General features: G+C 35.1%; 4 protein-coding genes across 5 annotated transcripts; 2 read left to right on the plus strand and 2 right to left on the minus strand.

The window, feature by feature from the left end:
* Window positions 1-1,707: 1,707 nt before the first annotated feature.
* On the minus strand, window positions 1,708-4,210 carry LOC145014976 (laccase-4-like). Its single transcript, XM_078973422.1, has 6 exons — window positions 4,090-4,210; window positions 3,788-3,939; window positions 3,446-3,690; window positions 3,129-3,257; window positions 2,096-3,022; window positions 1,708-1,991 (listed from the first exon to the last, which is right to left on the minus strand). The coding sequence occupies exons 1-6, from the start codon at window positions 4,174-4,176 to the stop codon at window positions 1,861-1,863; spliced, it is 1,671 nt and encodes a 556-aa protein (XP_078829548.1). The 5' UTR covers window positions 4,177-4,210; the 3' UTR covers window positions 1,708-1,860.
* Window positions 4,211-11,332: 7,122 nt separating this feature from the next.
* On the plus strand, window positions 11,333-14,773 carry LOC145014984 (Pentatricopeptide repeat (PPR) superfamily protein). 2 transcript variants are annotated; one of them, XM_078973430.1, is made up of 2 exons: window positions 11,333-13,892; window positions 14,088-14,773. In XM_078973430.1, exon 1 carries the CDS (start codon window positions 11,423-11,425, stop codon window positions 13,493-13,495), a length of 2,073 nt encoding a protein of 690 aa, XP_078829556.1. In that variant the 5' UTR covers window positions 11,333-11,422; the 3' UTR covers window positions 13,496-13,892; window positions 14,088-14,773. The 2 variants fall into 2 exon arrangements, with proteins under 2 accessions (XP_078829556.1, XP_078829557.1); XM_078973431.1 differs by lacking the exon at window positions 14,088-14,773 and having other exon boundaries at window positions 11,333-13,081; window positions 13,182-13,341.
* On the minus strand, window positions 13,633-14,579 carry LOC145014985 (8-amino-7-oxononanoate synthase). Its single transcript, XM_078973432.1, has 2 exons — window positions 14,235-14,579; window positions 13,633-14,147 (listed from the first exon to the last, which is right to left on the minus strand). The coding sequence occupies exons 1-2, from the start codon at window positions 14,577-14,579 to the stop codon at window positions 13,704-13,706; spliced, it is 789 nt and encodes a 262-aa protein (XP_078829558.1). The 3' UTR covers window positions 13,633-13,703.
* Window positions 14,774-19,055: 4,282 nt separating the features above from the next.
* Window positions 19,056-22,006, plus strand: LOC145016138 (uncharacterized). The gene is made up of 4 exons (XM_078974545.1): window positions 19,056-19,384; window positions 20,631-20,796; window positions 20,894-21,557; window positions 21,627-22,006. The coding sequence occupies exons 1-4, from the start codon at window positions 19,056-19,058 to the stop codon at window positions 22,004-22,006; spliced, it is 1,539 nt and encodes a 512-aa protein (XP_078830671.1).
* The last annotated feature ends 270 nt before the right edge of the window (window positions 22,007-22,276 follow it).

The raw sequence follows: 22,276 nt of genomic DNA on the forward strand, positions 1-22,276 counted from the left end.
TGTAAAGGTTGATAGCCATTTATGTACTTCCATGTAGGATTCAAATTATGCATGACCTCCTTACTAGAAAATATGCATTTTCCCATGTGTATCTTGTCCCTCGACCTCTACTTACCATAATTATGGTAATCATACCTATAAGTTAGTTTAGTTATATCTAATTTATTGTATAAGTAAGAATTTATAATGACATTTTACTCAACTTGGTAATCTTGTTGATGTTTATCTTATTCCTTTACACGAAGTATCCAACCTACAATTTATCTACATACCCATATTAACAAACTAAATTAATTGAAGTCCTCATGTATGCTTTATCATTCATTACAACATTCATGATAATGATAAACAAACTCTACCAATAATATTGTTCTTGCATCAATTATATCATTTCATAATCCACTTACTCATATTTTAGTGATTCTTGACATTTTCACAAGATAACAAAAAATCATAATTCAAAACATGTTAACATTGAAAGAAAACATGTTTATAAAATTCATTCCATCAAAATTCATTATCAATTCTAATATGCACCACCAATACCAAATCTAGGGTTCATAGAAAAGTTCTCATTATTCATTAATTCTATCGTTGAAATGTAGATATTTGTAAGTGATTACCTTCAATCTAAGCTAAAGGAAGATCAATCTTGTTTTTCCCCTTTGATTCCTAGTTTATTACACCAAATTAGGGATTTAGTTACATCATTTCACACCTAAGAATACACCTATAAATATTGGAAGGTTTGAAAGTAAAATAACTTCACTTGCTACTTAAACATATAGTCAAACAAGTCAAAATGGACACCTCGACACGGTTTGTGTAATGCATATTTGTGTCCAACTTGGTTCGTATATAACAATTAGAGTCTTTCATTTTCTATTTTTCTTACACATAAATTTAGTAAGGGATTGCCTTAGGACCTATTCAGTATGAGTAGAAGGACTGAGAACCTTATTTCATCCACTCATGCTTTATAAATCTTCAATAACACTTTTGTCTCACATTAGAAACATAATAACATCCTATATATACTTTCACTATTTGTTGTATTTGTTGTCTTTTACCATCTCACAAACTAGTGTTATATTAAATCATTTAACTATGTGATTAATGGCTTGAAATACTTCCTACAAAAGCACACTAATTAATGCAAATATATAATAAATATAGCTTGTGATTTTTGGTAAGTTTTCACAAGACAACATAATGTGCATTTTTTCTCCTCCTTTCACCCTAGCCACAAAATTTTGGCATCTCTTTAGTGTTGTTGATCATCAACCAAACCAAGGAAGCAAAAGAATATGACTTGTTTTGATAGTTAGTGTCTAGCAACATTTCAAATATATTAGTATGTATACCGATAACGACAATCAACCATGATTGTCATCTCCTGCATCGATGGTTGTTTACAATTTCATGATATGATCCAAAATGTTATATGGTTTTTTAGTTATCAACCTCAATTGTCATCTCCTACTTAAAGTTTTCTCATAAATCGTTGTAAATATTCTTATGAGTAAATTTTTTGTTAAGACCAAATCCGTTGCAAGGGCTTAGCAACAGATTTGTCCTTAGAGTCATTTTTTGGTTGTGTACTTGAAGGCTAACATTTGCACGGACAACAAAAGACTTATATAGCTAGATTCTTATTTGAGTTATCCGACTAACATTCAAATATTTTTTAAAATGATATACCAAAAATATTCAAAAGAGATAATTTTCTTTTAAGTCTCATATATAACACAAATCACTTGAAAATTTATTGTATAGTGGCTTGAACAAACAATTTAGTTGCTCAAGAAACAAATATATCCTCTAAATACCCAAATCACACTAATTTCCCTTCTCCCTTTCTCAACATTTTGGAAGATCTTTTGGAGGTGGCAAAAGTGACTCTTTTGGTCCTTGACCATTGTCCACCAAAAATGCCATTTTTAGTCCCCACGTCGTATGAACTTCTAAATGGCAATGCATAAACCAAACACCTACAACGAATTCAAATGCAAAAATGTCATAAAAGCAACGATTAATTACATAATAATGGCAAAATGCAATATTGTTTCATTCTCAACAAAGAAGATTAATTTACCTGGATTATCCGCTCGGAATCGGATAGCTACCCATCCACCAGAAGGCACACCAATGGTATTCCTCTCAACCGGGTCGACCAGGTTAAACTTATTCGGGTCCACTTTCGGGTTATAATTGCCTAATCCCTTACCCACAGCAAAGAAATTAAACCCATGTAAATGAACCGGGTGGTTTTCTGCAGCAATAATACCCGTATCCTGTAATACCAGTTCAACTGTTGAGTTGTACTTTAGCCTATAAAGCTTAGTCCCACTACTGGTAGCCAAATTTGCCGGTGAAGCTCCGGTATAGTTGAAAGAAACCGGCGGGTTGCCCGGAAAATCAGTAGTGAAGACCCCATTCTTATTAAAGTAATGTGCTTGAAGAAGAGCAGTGGTAGGCATAACAAACGTAACATTGTTAATACTCGCAACAACCCGACTGCCATTACCCGCTTTGCAAGTTGGGCACGGGTTGATACCAAGTCCCACGGTGAAATACAAGGAGTGATCGATTTTCAGAGGTACCTTCGCCGGATACTTTTTTGAGTTCAAGCTCCGGAGGGAGTCTACGAAGTTGTTGGCAGTGGCGGTGGCGTTTGGAGGAGGTGGGATGGCTAGGGTAGTGGATGTGGTGCTGAGGGTACCGGTGTAAAGGAGAGTGGCGACGGCGGTCTTGTTGTCGACAGCTATAGGTGAGTCCATGAACGGCGAGGCTGCCATCATGAACTTACCGGCGCTTTTGCTTGCTGTGACGATGACATTGGTGGTTTGGCCTGGTGCTATGACGATTGTGTCGGTTTGGAAGGGTTTTACGTAGGTGGCGTCGACTTCCACCACCGTGAGCTTATGGCCGGCGATCTTGAAGAAGAGTTCTTCATTGAGTGCAGCATTGATTATACGTAGCATGTACGATTTCCCATTTTCTACGCTTATCTGAAACCCTCCTGCATCGATATATAACACAAATTAATTTTCGCATTCGATAAACCTAATAAAAAGATAATTCCATAATTAAGTATCTATATGCTATAGAATCTATACTATATATACCTTGTGTCTGACAACCAGAGATAGGTCCAGGATGGCCATTTATGGTATGTGCATCTGATATGTTTGGCGCCAAACCAGATTTTAATGCTTCATTGATCACAGCTTCAGTGTCTGACTTCCACCATTCTCCTGCAATAATAAAATCGATCATAGTTTTTTCATTTGAAAAACGTCATTCACCATTGACAAAAAAAAAAGTTGGACCTTTTTCCTTAGCACCTTTTTTCAACTTTTCTTCGCTTGTTTTTTCATTTTTTGGACTTTTTATTTTATATGTTTAGGAAAAAGGACACCAGTATACGTACTAGATCACTAACCTAAGATGACGACCTGTTCAACATCAGGTTTTGGGAAAGGATAAGGAACTCCAAGTTTAGGTAGAATAACAATGGCGCCATGAACAGTTGCCCTAAGCCATAGAATATGTGCATGCCAGAAAAGCGTGCCCCTTTGCCCGGTTATTGTGAAGTTATATACATAGTTCTGCCCGGGCTGGATCGGGCATTGTGTTATATATGCTGGCCCATCTGCCCATCCTGTTCGCAGTTGTCGTATCCCATGCCTGCAAACATATGTAAGACATTTTCAATTATTTGAAGAAGATGAAGTAATTCATTAAGCGATTTTACTATAAATGAATATGTCAAAAAACTGTATACCAGTGGATTGAAACATTGTATTTCACATGGTTGACAACCCTTACGAGAACTGTGTCACCTTCTCTAGCGTACAGCGTTGGTCCTGGGAACTGCCCGTTAACTGTTACTATTGGCTTCGTTGAGCATAATCGACTCGCTTTTTTCACTACAACCTGCATTATGTCATAAGAAACGATATAAATGAGCTAAACGACACCCTTTTCTGCATGCATGGCGTTGTACTACGCTTTCTAAACGTAAAATATCGAAATTGAAAGAGTATGTAAACTGTGGTTAATACAATAGAAAGTGTATACACTGACATTGAAATTGTAGTGACGAACACGACCCTCTATCAACAGCGGGAATATGAAACCAATCACCACTAAAGCTCGAACCCAATGCTCCATTGATGTTTGTTTTTGAGTTGAGATTGAGTGAGTAGATGAGGTACTGAAGAAGGATAGGACTGGCCAACGCAAGCTTATATATAAGTCATATATGAGTTGATGGACCGCTGCAATGTCGTTTTTCTTTGGTTAGGTGTATAAGTGTATGAGCCACTGGTTTATCTGATAGAGAGAAGATGCTTGTGTTCTTTCTTAAATCGAAAGCAAAAGGCTACGTTAGAGTGAGTTTTAAATGTTTGTTATAACCATTTCTTACGATTCACACAAAGATAAAGTGTTCAATGTGTTTCCAGGAATAAAATATGTTTAATTAAAATGATTAATTATTGGTTAGTTACTTGAAATATATAAAATAAAAATATGGTTAACAAAATCGAAAGCAGAAAAGTGGTCAATATTATAAAAAATAACTTAAAATAACAGTACTACCAGTATTATAATATAGAATTTAAAAACATATTTTGGTAATTTGGAGAAATGAAAAAAATTATAAATAATTATATCTTACCTACTTGAAATACATAATGGTCGTTGTCTTGTAATAACATTGATTTAATACGGAAAAGATCACCAATAAAATATATTGTCCCTACTTATTGCCCTATATTTTTAATAAATATTTTATAGAAATTAAACCTAAGTTCAATAAATCTCAAACATCCAATGTAGCAAAAAGGTTTCCCAATTAATTAGAAAGATATTGTTGATGTGGAAATTTCTTTATATTAAAAATGGCCTTCATATCTTCTCCTACGTGCCAATCCCGTGAATTCTTATCTCCATCATATTTACATTCGTACACTATCATCTCTTTTAGAAAAAATGATGACAAAATGTTGAATTTGAAAAATAACAGCCTATAAATAAATTTCACCTCTTAATTATTTTGAAAAGTAATTAATCAAAATGACAATAGGTAACATATATATTATATAACTGAAAATTTAGGTGTGCTAATTAGGATTGCTTATTTAACTCAATAACTAAGTACTTTTTGATAAAAATGGAAATAAAAATTAATTTCTAAAAAAAATATTTCAATTAACTTTTGTGTCAAGAATCTATAATTAATAAGTCATTCTTTTTAAAGTATTCGAATTATCTTATATATATTTTATATTAAATAAATACATAAAAACTAAAAACAATTTTAAATAGTCAGGTACATATGACTTTTTAAAAACTCTTTTTTTTTTTTTTTTTTTTTTTTTAATGGTTTGAAAAACTATTTGTGTACCGCCCCAATTCTCAAGTATCGATTTTATAAGAATTTTATTGTTTTCAAGGTCTACTCGACGAGTTGGTTGCCCTACTCATCGAGTAGCAACGGGTTGGTCCGCATGTTTTAGTGACCTACTCGCCGAGTCCAAAAAGGGTCGGACTCGACGAATAGGAGCTGACAGATGAAACCCTAAATTTCGGGGATTTGCACCTTATTTAAGGACCACTTATTCACCTTAGCCTCTCTGACTACCTCCCTTGAGTTTAGAAACCCTAATTTGTGGTTGCTCTCTATAATTGTGTGCTCCTTAGCTTGGAAGAGGGATCTTTGGAGTAAAAAGCTTGGAGTTCAAGAAGTTTGGAGCAAGGGGCTGTTGTAGATCCGAATTCTTCTCTGTCTTAGCATCAATTTGGAGGTAACAAGTTGTTACCTTGGATCTCTCTTCGTCAGATCTCTTTATTATGGGTTGGCATTTCAGGGTTTTGTGTGGTGGTTCTCCGATTTGGGTCAAGATCTGAGGTTACAACCTCAGATCTGGACTCCTTTAGCCCCTCTTTGTCATAAAGCTTCAGTCTTTGTTGAGCTATGACATTTCCCTTACCTTAAGCCACTCCTTTAGCTTGTTTTGGGCCATTATCATCTTGCATGCACGTAAAGTTTACAACTTTACGTGATAAACATGCCCTAAGAGCTTAGATTTGCAGTATGGAGCCTTTGCATGGCTTAAAAAACATATGTATGGATGAAGGATTGAAGGGACTCAGCGAGTCGCAAGGTCGACTCAGCGAGTCATATGAAGATGGTCATGAACTCGACGAGTTGGATAAACAACTCGGCGAGTCATATGAAGATGGTCATGAACTCGATGAGTTGGATAAATAACTCGGCGAGTCGATGAAGATTGCCTTGGGCTCGGCGAGTCAGTCGATGACTCGACAAGTCGGCTAGGGTTTTCACAACATTTGGACACGTATGAACACGACGAGTTATAATGGGAAAACTCACCGAGTTGGCCAAGGAGTTATGACCACTAATACTAGGAACTCGACGAGTCACTCAAGTGACTCAACGAGTTGGTGAGTATGCAAGGAACTCGGTGAGTTGCTGGTTGTACTCAACGAGTTGAGGTCAACATAGATTGTTGACTTTGACAGTTGACTTTAACTTTGACCAAGGATTGACTATTGGACTACTGGGGCATTTTGGGAAATTGAAAATTTACAAGCATGGTTCTATGGTGCATTAAGGTGGTGGAGTTGTACCAGCAATCCAAGAGCTTTGGTTTATCTTCGAGTCGACAATGCAAAGTGAGTTATTCTCACTATACCCAAGGGTCTAAGGCACCAAGGCCGTCCCTTTGAATTGTTATTTGGTTATGTTATGCTAGTATGATTTGTTTATTCATTATCCTAAAGGGTAGGATGATATTGTGTGATATGTGGTATGACCTGTTAGTTCGGTATCCTAGAGGGTAGGATAATATTATGAGGTATGTGGTATGATCCGTTAAATCAGTTGTTGTCTATAGACTTTTATGTGATTATCTGTTATATGTGCACATGTTTGTTTGGCGGTCGAGGCTTATCTGCTTTGTGCGAAAGCCAATAGGCCTGGGCATTCCAACATGTTGGTTGTGGGCTGTGAGTATTCCCTCCCGAGGATGACTGGACTCATAGTATGTGGGAATTCCAACTTGTTGATTGTGGTCCTAGGGTATTCCATCCCGAGGATGATTGGACGCATAGTATGTTGACATTCCAACCGGATGGTTGAGGGCATGGGGTATTCCAACCCGATGGTTGACTGGACCCATAGTATGTTGTTTATGATTATGTGTGTATTATTGTGGGTATGGGTATTTTAGGGGAACTCACTAAGCTTTCGGGCTTACAGTTTCATTTTATTGTTTCAGGTACATTAGGGGATCACGGGAAGCGAAGGCATGATCGTACAGCTCCTCATGATTTATTTATGTTTCTAGGAAAACTCTGATATTAGATATTTTGAAAACAAACTTTGTAATGATAAATGGTTTTAAATGTTTTGAAAAAGTTTTAATTTGACATGAAATTTTTGGGTGTGACAATTTGTAAAAGCACTTATCTATTTGTAAAAGATGTTTTTAGACCTATTAAATTTTAAAAAAAAAATTAATAAATCAATAAGCCATTTTCATAATTAATTCGATTTCATTAGATTTTTTTAATAACTGAAAAATTAGTTGTGCTTATTATTGTTTTTTTAACGGCAATGAATTTATTAAACCTCTAGCAAGAAGTTAGAGAACAAAGAAAAAATTTACAAAGTCATGTTTGGGATAAGAGCTAACAATCACAAGAAATAGTATCTTTCCTACGTCTATTAGAAACCAAAAAGTAAGAAAAATGCCTAATATCATCAAAATCTCATCTCTTCTAGGCTTTATTGTTCCAAAAAGTATATTATTACGAAATCTCCAAATGATCCAAAACGAGACAGGAATAACTGCTTCAAAAACCTGTGAAAACTCCTTAGTCATCTTTAGCGAATCAACCCAATGCAAGATCTCATTAACCGTGTCATGTGAAGGAGCAGGGATATTCCACCATCTAGCTATCAAGTTCCATAAACGGGTGAAAACATTGCAATTCAAGAAAAGATGACCAATAAGCTCTCCAATTTAAGAGCAAACATGACATAAAAAAAAAGACTCTAATTCAATGTCTTTATCACGTAAATTCAATCTAGTGGGAAGCTTATCTCTTTCAACTCGCCAAACATAAACATTAATCTTCTTAGGAACATACGTATTCCATCTAGTAGGAATGTTAGAAGACTCTAAGTGTGTGAATCAATAAAATTTATGGTCGAAGCAACCGGGAATTCTCCCTTAATATCCAAATCCCACGAGTACAAATCATTCGAATTGGATAAAACTACCTCCTATATTATTCACGCATCTCATCCCATTGAGCACCCATAACACCATTATGACGATATATAGGAAACGCGTCCAATATCCTCGTTTTTGAGGATCGATCAAATAAAGACGCCTTCGAATTTGTATCCAAAACAAAAAGTCTGTGAACCTTGTTCTTAAAAATACTTGATCCATGCCAATTATCTAACCAAAACCGGATACTTCTTCCATTTCCCATCTTTCTAGTACACAAATCCTCCAAAAAAATACCTTTCTTTTTAAGATGATCAATCCCCTAACAATATTCAACCATAGGTTCAAGCCTACACTTCAAGAACCTACATTACCTCCTGGGGAAGAGTGAAGAGTCGAGACCATTGTAACATCATGTTTCATGTCATTTTTGAGTCATGGACTAGAAGTCAATTGTGTAAGGTTTTGGGCCTTAAGGAGGCAAAGTTTAGTCCTTGTGGAAGGAGATAATGATAGTTAAGAGATTTTTTACCCTTGAATTGTGTTCTAGGCCGAAGGGTAGAAACGGAAAACTCATAGGACGGGTCCTTACATGAAATACAAATTTTTGATCGAGAAGTTTTTAGTCCAAGATAATTAGATGATATTGTAGAGTTCTTCTACACCTTTTTGTGGATATAAAGACTGTCGAAAACGGAGTTTGAACGAAGAAGTTACCACCGTTTGAAGTTAGGGTGATTTTTGGGTTAGCCGTGTATGTTGGGCGTACTAGGGCATCCCTAGTACAATGGGCATACTAGGAGTACTCTAGGCATACGCGATTAGTGTCCAAACCTTATTTTCGTGGTTTAAACCCTATTTAAGCTCCTTAACTTCCCCAAACCTATTCCATTCTGAGCCTCCACCTCTCCAACACCTTTTCTTGAAACCCTAACCCTAGATTGAGCTTTGTAAGCAAAAAGAAAGTGTTTTAAGTGCTTTGGAGTGTTCTTGGTGCACCTTGAAGAATAATGGACTCATTGAAGAAGTGTTGGTTGCATTGGAGCTTATAGATCCATACATTGTTCACCTTGATCTTTCTCGCAGAGGTATAAAGTTTGAATCTTGATGATGAAATTGTTAGATCTAACTAGTATTGAGTGTTATGAGCTTTTGATCAATTTAAGTGCATAAATTTTAGATCTTGAAGGTTTGTGACCTTGCTATGGATAAAGTTGGAAACTTTATCCATCTAAACATCATTTTAATTCAGATATGAAGGTTGGAGACTTAGACTTAATGGATTAAGTTGAAAAAAATGCACTTTTGGGTCACTTTGAGACTTAAAGACTAGATCTTGTTTGTTGGGACCATTCTAATGGATAAAGTTGGAAACTTTATCCATTATGGAGCTATTATGAGCCATAAAAATGTGATCTTCGCCCTTCTACCCCTTCCATACAAGAGTTGTGATGTCTTATTGGGTTAAGAACTTAGGGTTTTGTAGATTAAGCACTTTATAGTCATGCAAAGTCATAAAGTTGGAAACTTTATGACTTGGGACATCATTTTGGGCTTGGATCTGAGTTTTGGACGTAAGGATCTGCTAACTGGTTATATGATTAATTGCTACTAGATATATGTTATTTGTTATGCATATGTCGACATAGTATGGTGGGATTGAGATTGTACTGCTTTGTGATATCATTCAACAGACCGAGGCATTCCAATTGGATGGTTGTGGGCCAAGGCATTCCAACCGAAAGGTTATGGGTCGGGGGTAATCCAACAAGGAGGTTATGGACATGCTATGTATTAGGCATTCTAACCAGAAGGTTATGGGCCGGGGGTAATCCAACCAGGAGGTTGTGGACCTGTTATGTATTGGGCATTCCAGCCGTAAGTTTGTGGGTTAGGGCATTACAACTGAAAGGTTGTGTGCCAGGGGTAATCCAACCAGGAGGTTGTGGACTCGATATTTGTTTGATTATATGTTTGTGTGGTGTTACTTTTGGCGAAACTTACTAAGCTTGTGCTTATAGTTTTACTTTATGGTTTCAGGTACTTCAGATGCTTGTTTGACTGGAAGAGATGTACATTGTTTCTAGTGTAAATTGGAGATGGTGTTGGAGACAAGAGGGCTAGTGGTGGTGCGTTTGTGTCAGAAGGAAGAAGAGAGCTACTTTCACCATTATAAGGAACATGATCCCCACTGAACCCATCCCGCCCGTTTCTTTCCGTCCCACCCGTTTCTCCCCAAAGATCTGATGACACCCTAAAAATCAGGACCCAAGAATCGCAAGAGAAGAAAGAGATTACAAACGATGCTTCTTCGAAACCTACAAATCGAACATAACTTTGTTACCCTTCTTCATCTCTCTCCCCTCTTTCTCTCTCTCTTTATCTCTCTCTCTCTCTCTCTTGTAGATCAATTGATACTTTCATCTCCTTTAACAGCTTCAAGAACCTTAACCTTAGTCCTATCACACAAGCCGTTGTAGCTGGGTGAAGAAATCATCATCAGCAACAACACATATCCCTATTGCTGATCATAAATCAACGACATCAAAAGTTGAAATGGGGGTTGAATTAGTTGATGTTCCAAAAGTCAACACGAAGATGCCGATTTTGGTAAAATATTGGATCCTAGTTCTGCTAAAATTCACGGCGATTCAGTTACAACTACTGTTGTTTCTCCCGAGTATAAATAAAGATTTGAAGATTAGGGTAAGAAATCGATGAATCTAGCTTGGTGGTGGTGATGATGGTGGTGTATGTGTCGGTGGATATATTGGTGGTTCATGTATAATTTTAGGAGATAACTTTGATGATGAAGGATTACAGTGACTGCTAAATGAAAAGACAAAAATACCCGTGCACTAACAGTACAAAAGTGAAGTGGTTAGGGTCAAGGACCAATCGCGTAATGAATTGAAACCATAAGGACCAGTGGCGTGACTTTTTGCTAGGAAGTTCTCAAATTGCGATATTTTGTAAACCATAGGGATCAATTGTGAAATTTTGTCAAATAAGAATGATATGTAAACAAAATAGGCTCTTAACCTAAAACCCCCGCTAACAACGAGTAAATGGCAACGGCAGCTTTGTATCTCCGTGAACCCTAATGTACCATGGCACGAAAATGAAGCACAAAGCTTTATTCGCTGCCTCTCATGGCCGAATTGCCCAAAACCCTTTTCAGCAAACATCTCCTGAAACTTCTCAAATCCGAAAAAGACCCAATCTCAGCTCTCTCCCTCTTCGATTCAGCCATCCGTCACCCAGATTACACCCCAACCCCTTCCGTCTTTCACCACATTTTCCGCCGTATTTCACAATCTCCAAAACTCCTACCTCAACTGGCGCGAATTGTAAATTTGATTGAAGCCAAGAAATGCATCTGCTACGAAGATATCCCATTGATTGTTATCAAAGCGTATTCCAGTAACTCCATGGTTGATCAAGCATTAGACCTTTTCCAAAGAATGACAGAAATTTTTGGGTGCAAACCCGGTATAAGATCTTACAACACTCTTCTCAATGCGTTGGCTGAATCTAATCAATTCAATCGTGCGGATTTGTTTTTTAAGAACTTTAGACGGATGGGTGTTTTCCCCAACTTGGAAACTTATAACATTCTGATCAAACTTTTCTGTAAGAAAAAACAATTTGATAAAGCAAAGGAATTGCTGAATTGGATATCTGAAAGAGGGATGGTTCCGGATGTCTTCAGTTATGGTACTTTGATAAATGGGCTAGCCAAGAGTGGGGAGATGACCAGTGCCTTGAAGGTGTTCGACGAAATGTTTGAGAGAGAAGTAACTCCAGACGTGATGTGTTACAATATTTTAATTGATGGGCTTTTCAAGAAAGGCGATTTTTCTAAAGCAAACGAGGTGTGGGAGAAGTTAGTTAACTCCTCATCAGTCTATCCAAATGTAGGCACTTATAACGCCATGATTGATGGTTTTTGCAAGTGTGGACAATTTCAAGAAAGTCTGAAAATTTGGAACAGGATGAAGGAAAACAATAGACAAATGGATTTAATCACCTACAGCACAGTCATAAATGTGTTTTGTGAATCAGACAATATTGAAGGTGGCATGACAGTTTTTAAAGAAATGATTGCCAAAAATGTGTCCCGTGATGTTGCAATATACAATGCTTTGCTCAACGGATATTGTCATGCAGGAAAGATTAAAGAATGCTTTAATCTATGGGATCTCATGGAGAAAGATAATTGCAGGAATATAATCAGTTTCAATATCTTCATCAAAGGATTATTTGAAAACAAAAAGGTAACTGAGGCAATTTCTGTATGGCAACAACTATTACATGATAACCCTTCTCTTATAACCTCCACCACTTATGGCATTTTGATCCATGGATTATGCCAAAACGGGTATATAGACAAGGCTTTCACTATTCTAAAAGAAACACAAGGTAAACGTAAAAGTAACAATCTTGATGTTTACGCATTTTCTTCATTGATCAATGGGTTTTGTAATGTTGGGAGATTGAATGATGCAGTTTGTGTTTTAGATCTCATGGTTACAAATGGCTATAATCCAAACACCAATGTTTGTAACACACTACTCAAAGGCTTTATTCAAGCTCATAAAATTAAAGATGCTATCAACTTCTTTGATAAAATGGCCACAAGGGGTTGTCCACCTACTATTGTCACTTACAATACTTTAATTCATGGATTATGCAAATCAAAAAGGTTTGATGAAGCCTATCGACTTGTGAAGGAAATCTTGGAAAAGGGATTAAAGCCTGATATGATCACTAATAGCTTGTTAATGCGTGGATTATGTCAAGACATGAAGGTGGAATTAGCTCTTAAGTTATTTCACCAAGTTCTTGATAATGGTTTCAAACCCGATGTAATCATGTACAATATTATAATTCATGGGCTTTGTTCTATAGGTAATGTTGGATATGCATTGGAGTTGTATCTAAAGATGGATGACAACAAATGTGTTCCCAATCTTGTTACACTCAACACTTTAATGGAGGGTTTTTACAAAGTTAGGGATTGTATAAATGCATATGTTATATGGGGAAGGATTTTGAAGATTGGATTTCAACCTGATATTATCTCATATAATATTGTTCTTAAAGGGTTATGTTCTTGTCATAAGATGAATGATGCTATTCATTGTTTGAATGATGCTGTGGCTATGGAGATTGTTCCAAGTTTCATTACTTGGAATATACTTGTGAAGGCAGTTTTGAAGTAAGTTTTTGTATATTAAGAGGCATATGATTATATGAAACAATTGTTAAGCATCATGATGTTAAATTGTGATTTTGGTGATTCTACATATATCATCAAAACTGTAATGATGCAAAAGTTATATAGCATGATATATCAGTCTGAAGAGTTTAAGATCATACTTTGGGTTATTCACCATGCAAAAAATATATATAGAATCAAAACATTTCACTTCACTCTTTCTTATCTTGATTTTTTTCTGTATCTTTACTCTTTGTTTCTGCTAACATTTTCTGTTCATAGGTCAATTGGGTGACAAGACCTATCAAAATTAACCCTAGAATCACACCTTTTCTCCAATCAAATGATTGAGAGATGAAGGAATCGATTAAAGAGATGCTAATCAACCCGATTAATCCAAGGTAAATGTTTCTTCTCGATTCTGTTCCCACAGTTTGTGATGTCAATTCTTTGATCTTTTCTGCTTCTCCTTTTGCGATTGTTGGGTCAACGGGCTTACTTTGACCCAAATTCTTGAAGAACAATCCTTCGTTTCTTTCATTCTCGAATCGAACTTCAAATTCGTCTAACTTCTTTTGATTCTCCTCTATCTCCAGCTTGCTTGATTCCGCCGATTCTTCAAAAGCTTGCATTTGGCTCTCGATATTCCCCATTATCTGTAATTGATGAAAAAAAAAAAAACAAAGAATACCAGAGTCAAAGTCGGTGAAACTCGGCGTACGTTAGTATATGAAGTGACAAACCCTAAGACTGGCTTCTTCGAGCTCCTTGCGTGCGTTTTCGCCGACTTGATCAAACTCGGCGTTGGCTTCTTCTGCAAATTGCGTAAGATAATCGGATCGTTCATCTAAGAAATCGGTGAGACGGACTTTTTGGGCTTGAAGCATTGCGATTCTCACTAGAAGCTCCTGCTTTTTGGAATCGCCTTCGTCGGAGGTGGTATTGGGATTTTCATCGGAGTTTTTGGATTTGCGTAAGAACAGCCGTGAGTGGTGGTGGTTCTTGATGGGTGGATCTGTTCGGTAGAAGAAATCATGCTTTGTTGATGTAGTGAAGGTGGTTGTTTGTATGGATTGCAATGAAATCATGGTGTTTTTTTCCTTCTCTGTTTCTGTTTCGAAGCATTTTTGGACCTCTTTATCACCACCTTACGTACATTATCTTTATTTGGTGTTGTAGTGTCTATTTTCCAGAGCAATTGTTAGTAAATCCAGAACACCAATGATGTGGTTGGTTTGTATATTGTTGTGGATTTAACCAATGAAGTTTATGTTTAATATCTTGTTATTGTACGTAATAAATTTTTATTTATAATAAAAATTGATAACTTATTTAAGAAAAATTTACAAAAATAGCCATTTACACTAATGATATTACAAAAATAGCCAAAAAAAAAATCGAAATTACAAAAATAGCCACTAATTTCGCAGATGAGAAGGTCCCATCTGCGAAATGGGCTTCTCATCTGCGAAAGTACAAGTGTCTAAAGCACAACTGTGCTTTAAGTACTTGTACTTTCGCAGATGAGAAGGCCCATTGCGAAATGGGCTCTCATCTGCGAAATACCCTCGATTTTCACTATAAAGATGTTTTTTTTTTTTCTTCATTTTTCACCATTCTCTACACAAAAACTCTCTCTAACTTTGGGCTTATCTCGGAATTTTGGCTAGTTTTTGAAGAAAATGAAGGATTATGTCAACAATCCCGCAAATATGGTTAGATTTTAACTCTTTTAATGTCAACAATCTCTTTATTTTATCATTTGTTGTATTATTTAGTGTTAAAAAAGGATAATTTTGTTGTGTTTGATAGTTTTAATATTTTTTTAGTATACTTGAAGTTTAAATGCAAGTAGAGACAAGTAGAGACTGCGTAGATAATGTTTACAATTTGTTATTTTTGTTGTTTTTTTAGTTGTTGTATAACCTGAAATCTTGTATATTCTAATCGTATAGTTGTTTATATAAAGTGCAAAATAGTCGTTTGTATATATATTTGTCGTATATGTATAACATTTGTATAAGTTGAAAATTTGTGGTATATATATTGTTAGAAATTGTTTGTGTTTGTCGTATAAGTAAAACATTTGTATAAGTTGAAAATTTGTTTTATATATATTGTTAGAAATTGTTTGTGTTTGTTGTATAAGTAAAACATTTGTATAAGTTGAAAATTTGTTGTATATATATTGTTAGAAATTGTTTGTATTTGTCGTGTAAGTTGAAAATTTGTATAAAGTTGTCGTATAACTTGCAAAACTGTTAGTTTGTTTGTCGTTTTATTTAAAAAAAAATTTTGTTTATATGGTTATAAAATGTTAGTTTTAATTAGAAAGATAAAAATTGTTTATATATTTGTCGTTTAACTTGAAAATTTGTTTAAGTTGAATATTTGTCGTTGATATATTTGTCGTTTAAGTTGAAAATATGTTTAATAAAATGTTTATATAATTATGTATGATATTGTTTTCTATCGTTAATATATTAGTTGTATAACTTGGAAAATTGTTTATATATGTGTATGTTATTGTTTTTTATCGGAAATATATATATTAGTAATTAAGAAATTGTATTTGTAGTTTGTAATCATATATTTAAAAAAAAATATATTTTTTAGTTATCTAATTTGTTTTTGTGTTTTTTCTGCAGCATGATTTTAGTTTAATGAATACGAAAGCCTTTGCGAACTTAAAAGGTTGTGGCGGTAACATATGGGAAGTATTTGAAGTTTTAGATGATGCCCGACGTGCTATTTTCAGAGATACCGTCTTTGGTTATTTTATTGATGTCCCTCGTTTACAAGGGGACGCATTATTGTTTCATAAAATGTTCCTTCATCAGATCCAACCGGACCCTGTTTTACATCCAGATGGAATAAAACGTTTATATTTTCGAGTAGGCAATACGAAAATGGTGTATGGGCCGGAAGAGTTTTGTTTGATTACCGGCTTCAATTTTGGGGAGTATCCAAAAAACATTGGGAGAAAAGGGTCAGAAAAATTAATAAGCAGTAAAAAAAGATGTTTACTGCGTGAACGGCTATTTCCGGACCATACTAATAGTTCGGTGAAAATCGGCGACCTGAAAAGATTAATTTTAAATCGAACATTCCTAGCACTTGACGATGTTGATGCAGTTAGAGTATGTTTGATATACATTTTGTGTGAAGGTTTTTTGGGTAAAGAAGTTAACGATCGGGTGCCAGAAGATTGGTTTTATTTGGCTGAGAATTTGGATCTCTGGAATAGGTATATTTTGTTTACGTTAAAAATTCTATTTTATTAAAGTTATAATTTATATAACAATCAATTTTGTTTTTTTGTTTTGTTAGCTTCGCTTGGGGTAGCTATCTCTGGGATTTTACATATGTTGACCTTGAGGATACATGGAATAAGATACATAATAATTTATCAGTTTCTGAGGGTGGTAAAACTTTAAAGTACTCCGTCTCAGGATTTACGGCTCCAATAAGGGTATAAAAATTTTCTTATATTTAAATTGTTTTATTGTTATGTTTTTTATTTTAATTTTAACTTTTATTACTGTAATTGTTGTAAAAAATTGTAGATATGGATATATGAGATGATTCCGGCTGTTCGTGCATGTGGATTTGCATCGAGAAAAAAATAAAGACTTGCCTCGGATGAAACGATGGACCGGAACAAAAAAATTGAAATGGGTTGACGTGAACAAGATTTGGTCAAAGATGCAGGTTTAAAATTAATTCGTTTATTATTAATAAAGTTGATTATTATACTTTTATATGTATTTTTAATATGTTTAATTTTTTAGGCGGGGGTACCACCAAGACAAAACATGCTACCGGGTGATAATGAGATGACATCTTTTTATTATATGTCATTTCAAGAGTATGTATATGGTGAAGGGAAAGCAGTTCCATCCCCAGTACGGGACCATTTTAGGAGACAAGACGAATCTTCGTCTAGTATGTCGTCCAGTGGTCGCTCTCATGGTAGAGGTCGGAGCAGTGGGAAATACAAGCTAGACGAGGTGTTGAAACGGCTACATGCACTGGAGCAGCATGTGTTTATGAACCGACAACCTACAGAGGTTTTTGTTGAAGAAGTGAATAATGACCAATTTTGGAGCGATATTTTTTATTATGGTAGGACAGAGTCATAAAGAAATTATGATGAACAGGTTAGTTACACGCTACACTATTTATTAATTTTTATTAACATATATGAATATCTGTGTTCATATTTTATATTTGAAAATATAGGTTGTACAAGATGAAGTGATGAATAAAAACAATACAACTGAAAATGTTTTTAGTGATACTCAAGACGAGAAGGTTGTTATAGATGTTACCTTTACGATTATAATAATTACTTTTTAATAAAGTGTCTTTTTTTATTGAGTAAAAAGTTATATTTTTAATGTAGGTGTTGGAGGAGAGGAATGAGTATGCGGGGAACAAATTTGATGATGATGTGTTTGATGTAAATGATTATAGTGGAGTTAAAGAGGTTATTATAGTTACATTAATATAAATATTTTGTTTATTTAGATATTATTGCTTATTAAATTATGTGTATTTCGTTATTAAGTATAAAGTATTATTTTTAATGTAGGAGTGGGAGGAGAGGAATGACAATGCGGGGAACAAATTTGATGATGATGTGCCGGACGAAGACGAACTAATAATAACGGGAAATGTAGATTATTTTCATGATGATGATGATGACAAAGAAGTTACACCCGATAAACCGAGGAGTCGAAAACCATCACAATATTTGTGCCCTCCTTACACCGAGGTATTCGTTTTATTTATAAACCGATGATTTTATGTTTTTGTGAATTATATGAAAGATATAGATTTAAACATTTCAATATTGTTTTTAGTTGCACACGATACCGAAGCAAAAAAGAAGAACAAAAAAGAAGGTTAATATGAAATCAACAAGCCCCGTTCCTCCTCCAGTTTTTGGTGTTGCTCATGACTTCTCCATGTTGCGCTTGCAACCTTACGTAGCAGGCGGTGAGGATGTCATCCAAAATTATGTATTGCATTCATATGATGTCCAACATCGTTTGTTTAATTTCGTGTTAGATAGAGATTTTTGGAGCTCATTGTTTGGGCATACACACGACGGCTGGTTGGAGTCAGCGGTAAATTAATTGTTAATTTATTCTTTTAAAAGTTAATTGTTTTTAGTCAATAACAAAAGTATCATGTGTGCAGCATATAACCATTTGGTACCGACTTTTGATGGAGAGACGGTTTGAGAGCGACCGACATACAATAATGCCTCCAAATTTTTTTGTTTCTCATGCTTTCGAAGAAGGACAGGACTGGAGGGCGTTTATGGCTGGTATTGCTACGTACCCCAACTTCATGGTTGCTTGGTGGGATGTTGATACGGTAAACTTAATAGTTTATATTGAAAATAATATTGTTTTTTTGTTATGTTTTTGTATTGTGATGTTTTTGTATTGTGATGTAAATAAACATAATTTTATTTTCTGATCCTCATACAAGTCTTATTGCCGATTCATTCATCCCCTAATCATTGGCTATTTGGGGAACTACGATTAGCGTCAATGGAAGTGCATATTTATGACAGTCTTGGTAGAGGTGCTTATGAAAAATTCCAATCTGAAGGAATCTTTTCCAAATTTGAACGTCGGGTGGCAAATTATTTGGACAAGATTAAGTATTGGGACCGGAGGAACATCCCAAGGATTCCATTGAATATGCAATTCATTTATGAAGAAAACGTTCCCCAACAAAGTAGTCATTTGGGAGATTGCGGTGTTTTTCTTTGTATGTTTATGGAGCAATTGGTTTCAGGTCAACCAATACGTGTTCTTATTGACCCAAAGAACGCAGCTTTAGAGTTCCGTCTCCGGATGGCAAAAATTATTTGGAGGTCTTGTCTTGGTCCTATGTAGTTGGATTATATAAATGTATATAGAAATTAATGTTGGATTTCATTATTAGTTTATTTTTCCAGTTTACTCAACGGATGGCAAAAAATATAATGTTACGACAATTACAACAAATTAATGACCTACTAATTACTTAACATTACATAGAACATAAGAACGACTACAACATTTTTTTAACGTTACAAATACAAGAATTTATTGACCTAACAACTTCAAAACCATAAAAACAATATTGAAAAGCTTACAACTTGTAAACAAGAACTGCCAAGAACAACACCCAACTATAAACCAACGGTATCTTTAACTTCTTATTTTCTGATTGAAAGAGCTTATTAGAGTTAGCTACCTTGGCTATTACCATAGAAGATTGGTCCTTCTCTTCATCAACCTAACTGATAAACCCGTATTTTGGTCCCTGTTAAATTTAATATTTACAGTAAGAAAATAAATTTTTGTGATGTAAACACGAGGGTTTAAATTAGAATGACGTTAACAACATGATACCAAATATGGGCAAGCGTAAAACAATCTTCCTGGGTTTTTAGATGTTCCCGAAATCCTAACGATACGTTCTCCTCCGCAATTGCAGTATGCCATTAGCCTTGTTTTTCTTATAAATAGGAGTTGCTTTCACTGATACAGTTTTCATACTGAGTGACACCCTTTTATAGAAGAAATCATGTTACAGACAAATCTTTTTGACTATGAATTGAACTGGTTTGACTATGAATTCAAAAAGTTGAACTACGAAATCCAGACAAGTACATTCTGTAGTATTGTCTTGTCGGTCAGTGAAATTTGACTATGAAATGAACTGGTTTGACTATGAATTCAAAAAGTTGAACTACGAAATCCAGACAAGTACCTTTTGTAGTATTGTCTTGTCGGTCAGTGAAATTTGACTATGAAATGAACTGGTTTGACTATGAATTCAAAAAGTTGAACTACGAAATCCAGACAAGTACCTTCTGTAGTATTGTCTTGTCGGTCAGTGAAATTTGACTATGAAATGAACTGGTTTGACTATGAATTCAAAAAGTTGAACTACGAAATCCAGACCAGTACGTTCTGTAGTATTGTCATGTCGGTTAGTGAAATTTGACTATGAAATGAACTGGTTTGACTACGAATTTAAAAGGTTAAACTATGAATTGTGAACATTAGAGATACAATATTTTCTATTTATAATCTCATTTTATTGATATTGCATTTGTGTGATGATTGTAGAGCACTTTCATCGGTTTTGAAAATGAGTACTAACATCGGAAGAAGCTTTTCTCAACTACCAATTTTCTTACATAACCTTCAACGAACAAATCCTAATACCTTCACAGCCATCAAGAAAACCGATACCAACCGCTTTCAATTCTGTTTTGTGGCTTTAGGTTGCGTGGTATAACATACTAATTTTGTTGAGTTATATAATATTTCATGGTAATGTATCTCGATTAGTTTTTACTCATCACTAATATGTGTTCATTTTTATGTAGATTCGTACCTTCCTTAGGTGCATGATACCGCTGATATATGTGGGTTATTTACCCCTTATTGGGAGCTATCTGACAACAATGTACTTCGCAGTGGCTTTAGATGGATATCATGAACCACTACTCTTAGCAATTGGTTTGGGAACCTTAGAGTGTGAAGAATCATGGAGATGGTTCATGATGAGGTTAAAAGATTGTTTAGGTGACGACATAGTGGTTGGTTTCATAAGCAACCTGTGTGATAAAATAGAATTTGGTGTTTATAGTGCCTACCCGGATTCCTATCATGGATATTGTCCTAAAGATATAGCTCGAAAGATACGTGACTGTGTGGGAGGTAACAGTACGGAAGCTGAATCGTTGTTTTGGAAGTCATGCAATGCATATAACGTTGATGATTTTTACTTGTGTTTGGAAAGGTTGCAAACTGAATGTAGGAAATCACCTTTCTTTTCCTTGCTTAGGAGTCCAATTTACTGGCTTGACGATATTCCGATTTTAAAATGGACACGAACATTTTTCCCAAGAATACGCTACAATGTTAAATCGATTGACGTCCCTGAAATTTTGCAAGTTATATCCAGACGTGAGTTTCCTATAACAACGATAATTGAGTTAATCACCACGTCGATACAATCAAAGTATGCTGAACGGGCCGACGTGGCGGGTAAGGGAGATTGTTTTATTTACTTTTTTTAATGTGTTATTATTTGTATTAAAATATCAAAATTTTTAGGAAGGTTATCTGGTGGGTTGACCCCTTACGTTGAGAGTAAAGTTCAAAAATGTGTCAACAAGTCTTACAATTGGAATGCAAGACGTTTGTATGGGGATACATATCAAGTCGATGATAATTTTGCAACCACCAACGTACAACTTGAACGAATGGTATGTAGTTGTGGTAAATGGAAAAAAAACGGTATACCATGTGCCCACGATATAGCATGTCTAAGAACCCGTACATCTGAATCCATAAACAGATTGGTTGATTATAAGTTCACTAGTTATGTGTATCGACTTGCATATGGATCTGAGTTGGTGAATACTATACCATCACATGTGCATTGGGAAATACCAAATGAAATGGTGGTCCTGTTACCTCCCTCAATGCAGTAGTTATTCATGTAGCACCTTTATATGTTATGTAGTATTATGTATTAGTGTCGTGTTATGTATTAGTTATCCGTGAAACCTGTTTACATTTTATGTCGTATTATGTATTAGTTATTTATGTACCTCATTCATATTTTATGACTTATTATGTATTAGTTATTTAATTTATGTCGTATTATGTATTGGCTTTTGAGGAAACAACACACATTAAAAGAAATGGACTTTTATTAAATAGTGATGCCTACAGACATACAACAACAAGCAACTTAAATA

The sequence above is a fragment of the Lactuca saligna genome, chromosome 9 (genome assembly GCF_052625555.1).
Source record: "Lactuca saligna cultivar CGN05327 chromosome 9, ASM5262555v1, whole genome shotgun sequence".
NCBI lineage: Eukaryota > Viridiplantae > Streptophyta > Magnoliopsida > Asterales > Asteraceae > Lactuca > Lactuca saligna.

What these genes read in the sequence shown, in the direction of transcription:
- LOC145016138 (XM_078974545.1), top strand. Translation starts at nt 19,056, where the DNA reads ATGGAAGTGCATATTTATGACAGTCTTGGTAGAGGTGCTTATGAAAAA. An exon ending in ATGGCAAAAATTATTTGGAG is followed by an intron (nt 19,385 to 20,630) that starts GTCTTGTCTTGG and finishes TGATGATTGTAG; the next exon opens with AGCACTTTCATCGGTTTTGA. An exon ending in TGAACGGGCCGACGTGGCGG is followed by an intron (nt 21,558 to 21,626) that starts GTAAGGGAGATT and finishes CAAAATTTTTAG; the next exon opens with GAAGGTTATCTGGTGGGTTG.
- LOC145014984 (XM_078973430.1), top strand. Translation starts at nt 11,423, where the DNA reads ATGGCCGAATTGCCCAAAACCCTTTTCAGCAAACATCTCCTGAAACTT.
- LOC145014985 (XM_078973432.1), bottom strand. Translation starts at nt 14,579, where the DNA reads ATGATTTCATTGCAATCCATACAAACAACCACCTTCACTACATCAACA. An exon ending in TCGAAGAAGCCAGTCTTAGG is followed by an intron (nt 14,148 to 14,234) that starts GTTTGTCACTTC and finishes CATCAATTACAG; the next exon opens with ATAATGGGGAATATCGAGAG.
- LOC145014976 (XM_078973422.1), bottom strand. Translation starts at nt 4,176, where the DNA reads ATGGAGCATTGGGTTCGAGCTTTAGTGGTGATTGGTTTCATATTCCCG. An exon ending in TTCGTCACTACAATTTCAAT is followed by an intron (nt 3,940 to 4,089) that starts GTCAGTGTATAC and finishes GACATAATGCAG; the next exon opens with GTTGTAGTGAAAAAAGCGAG. An exon ending in ATTCCGAGCGGATAATCCAG is followed by an intron (nt 1,992 to 2,095) that starts GTAAATTAATCT and finishes AATTCGTTGTAG; the next exon opens with GTGTTTGGTTTATGCATTGC.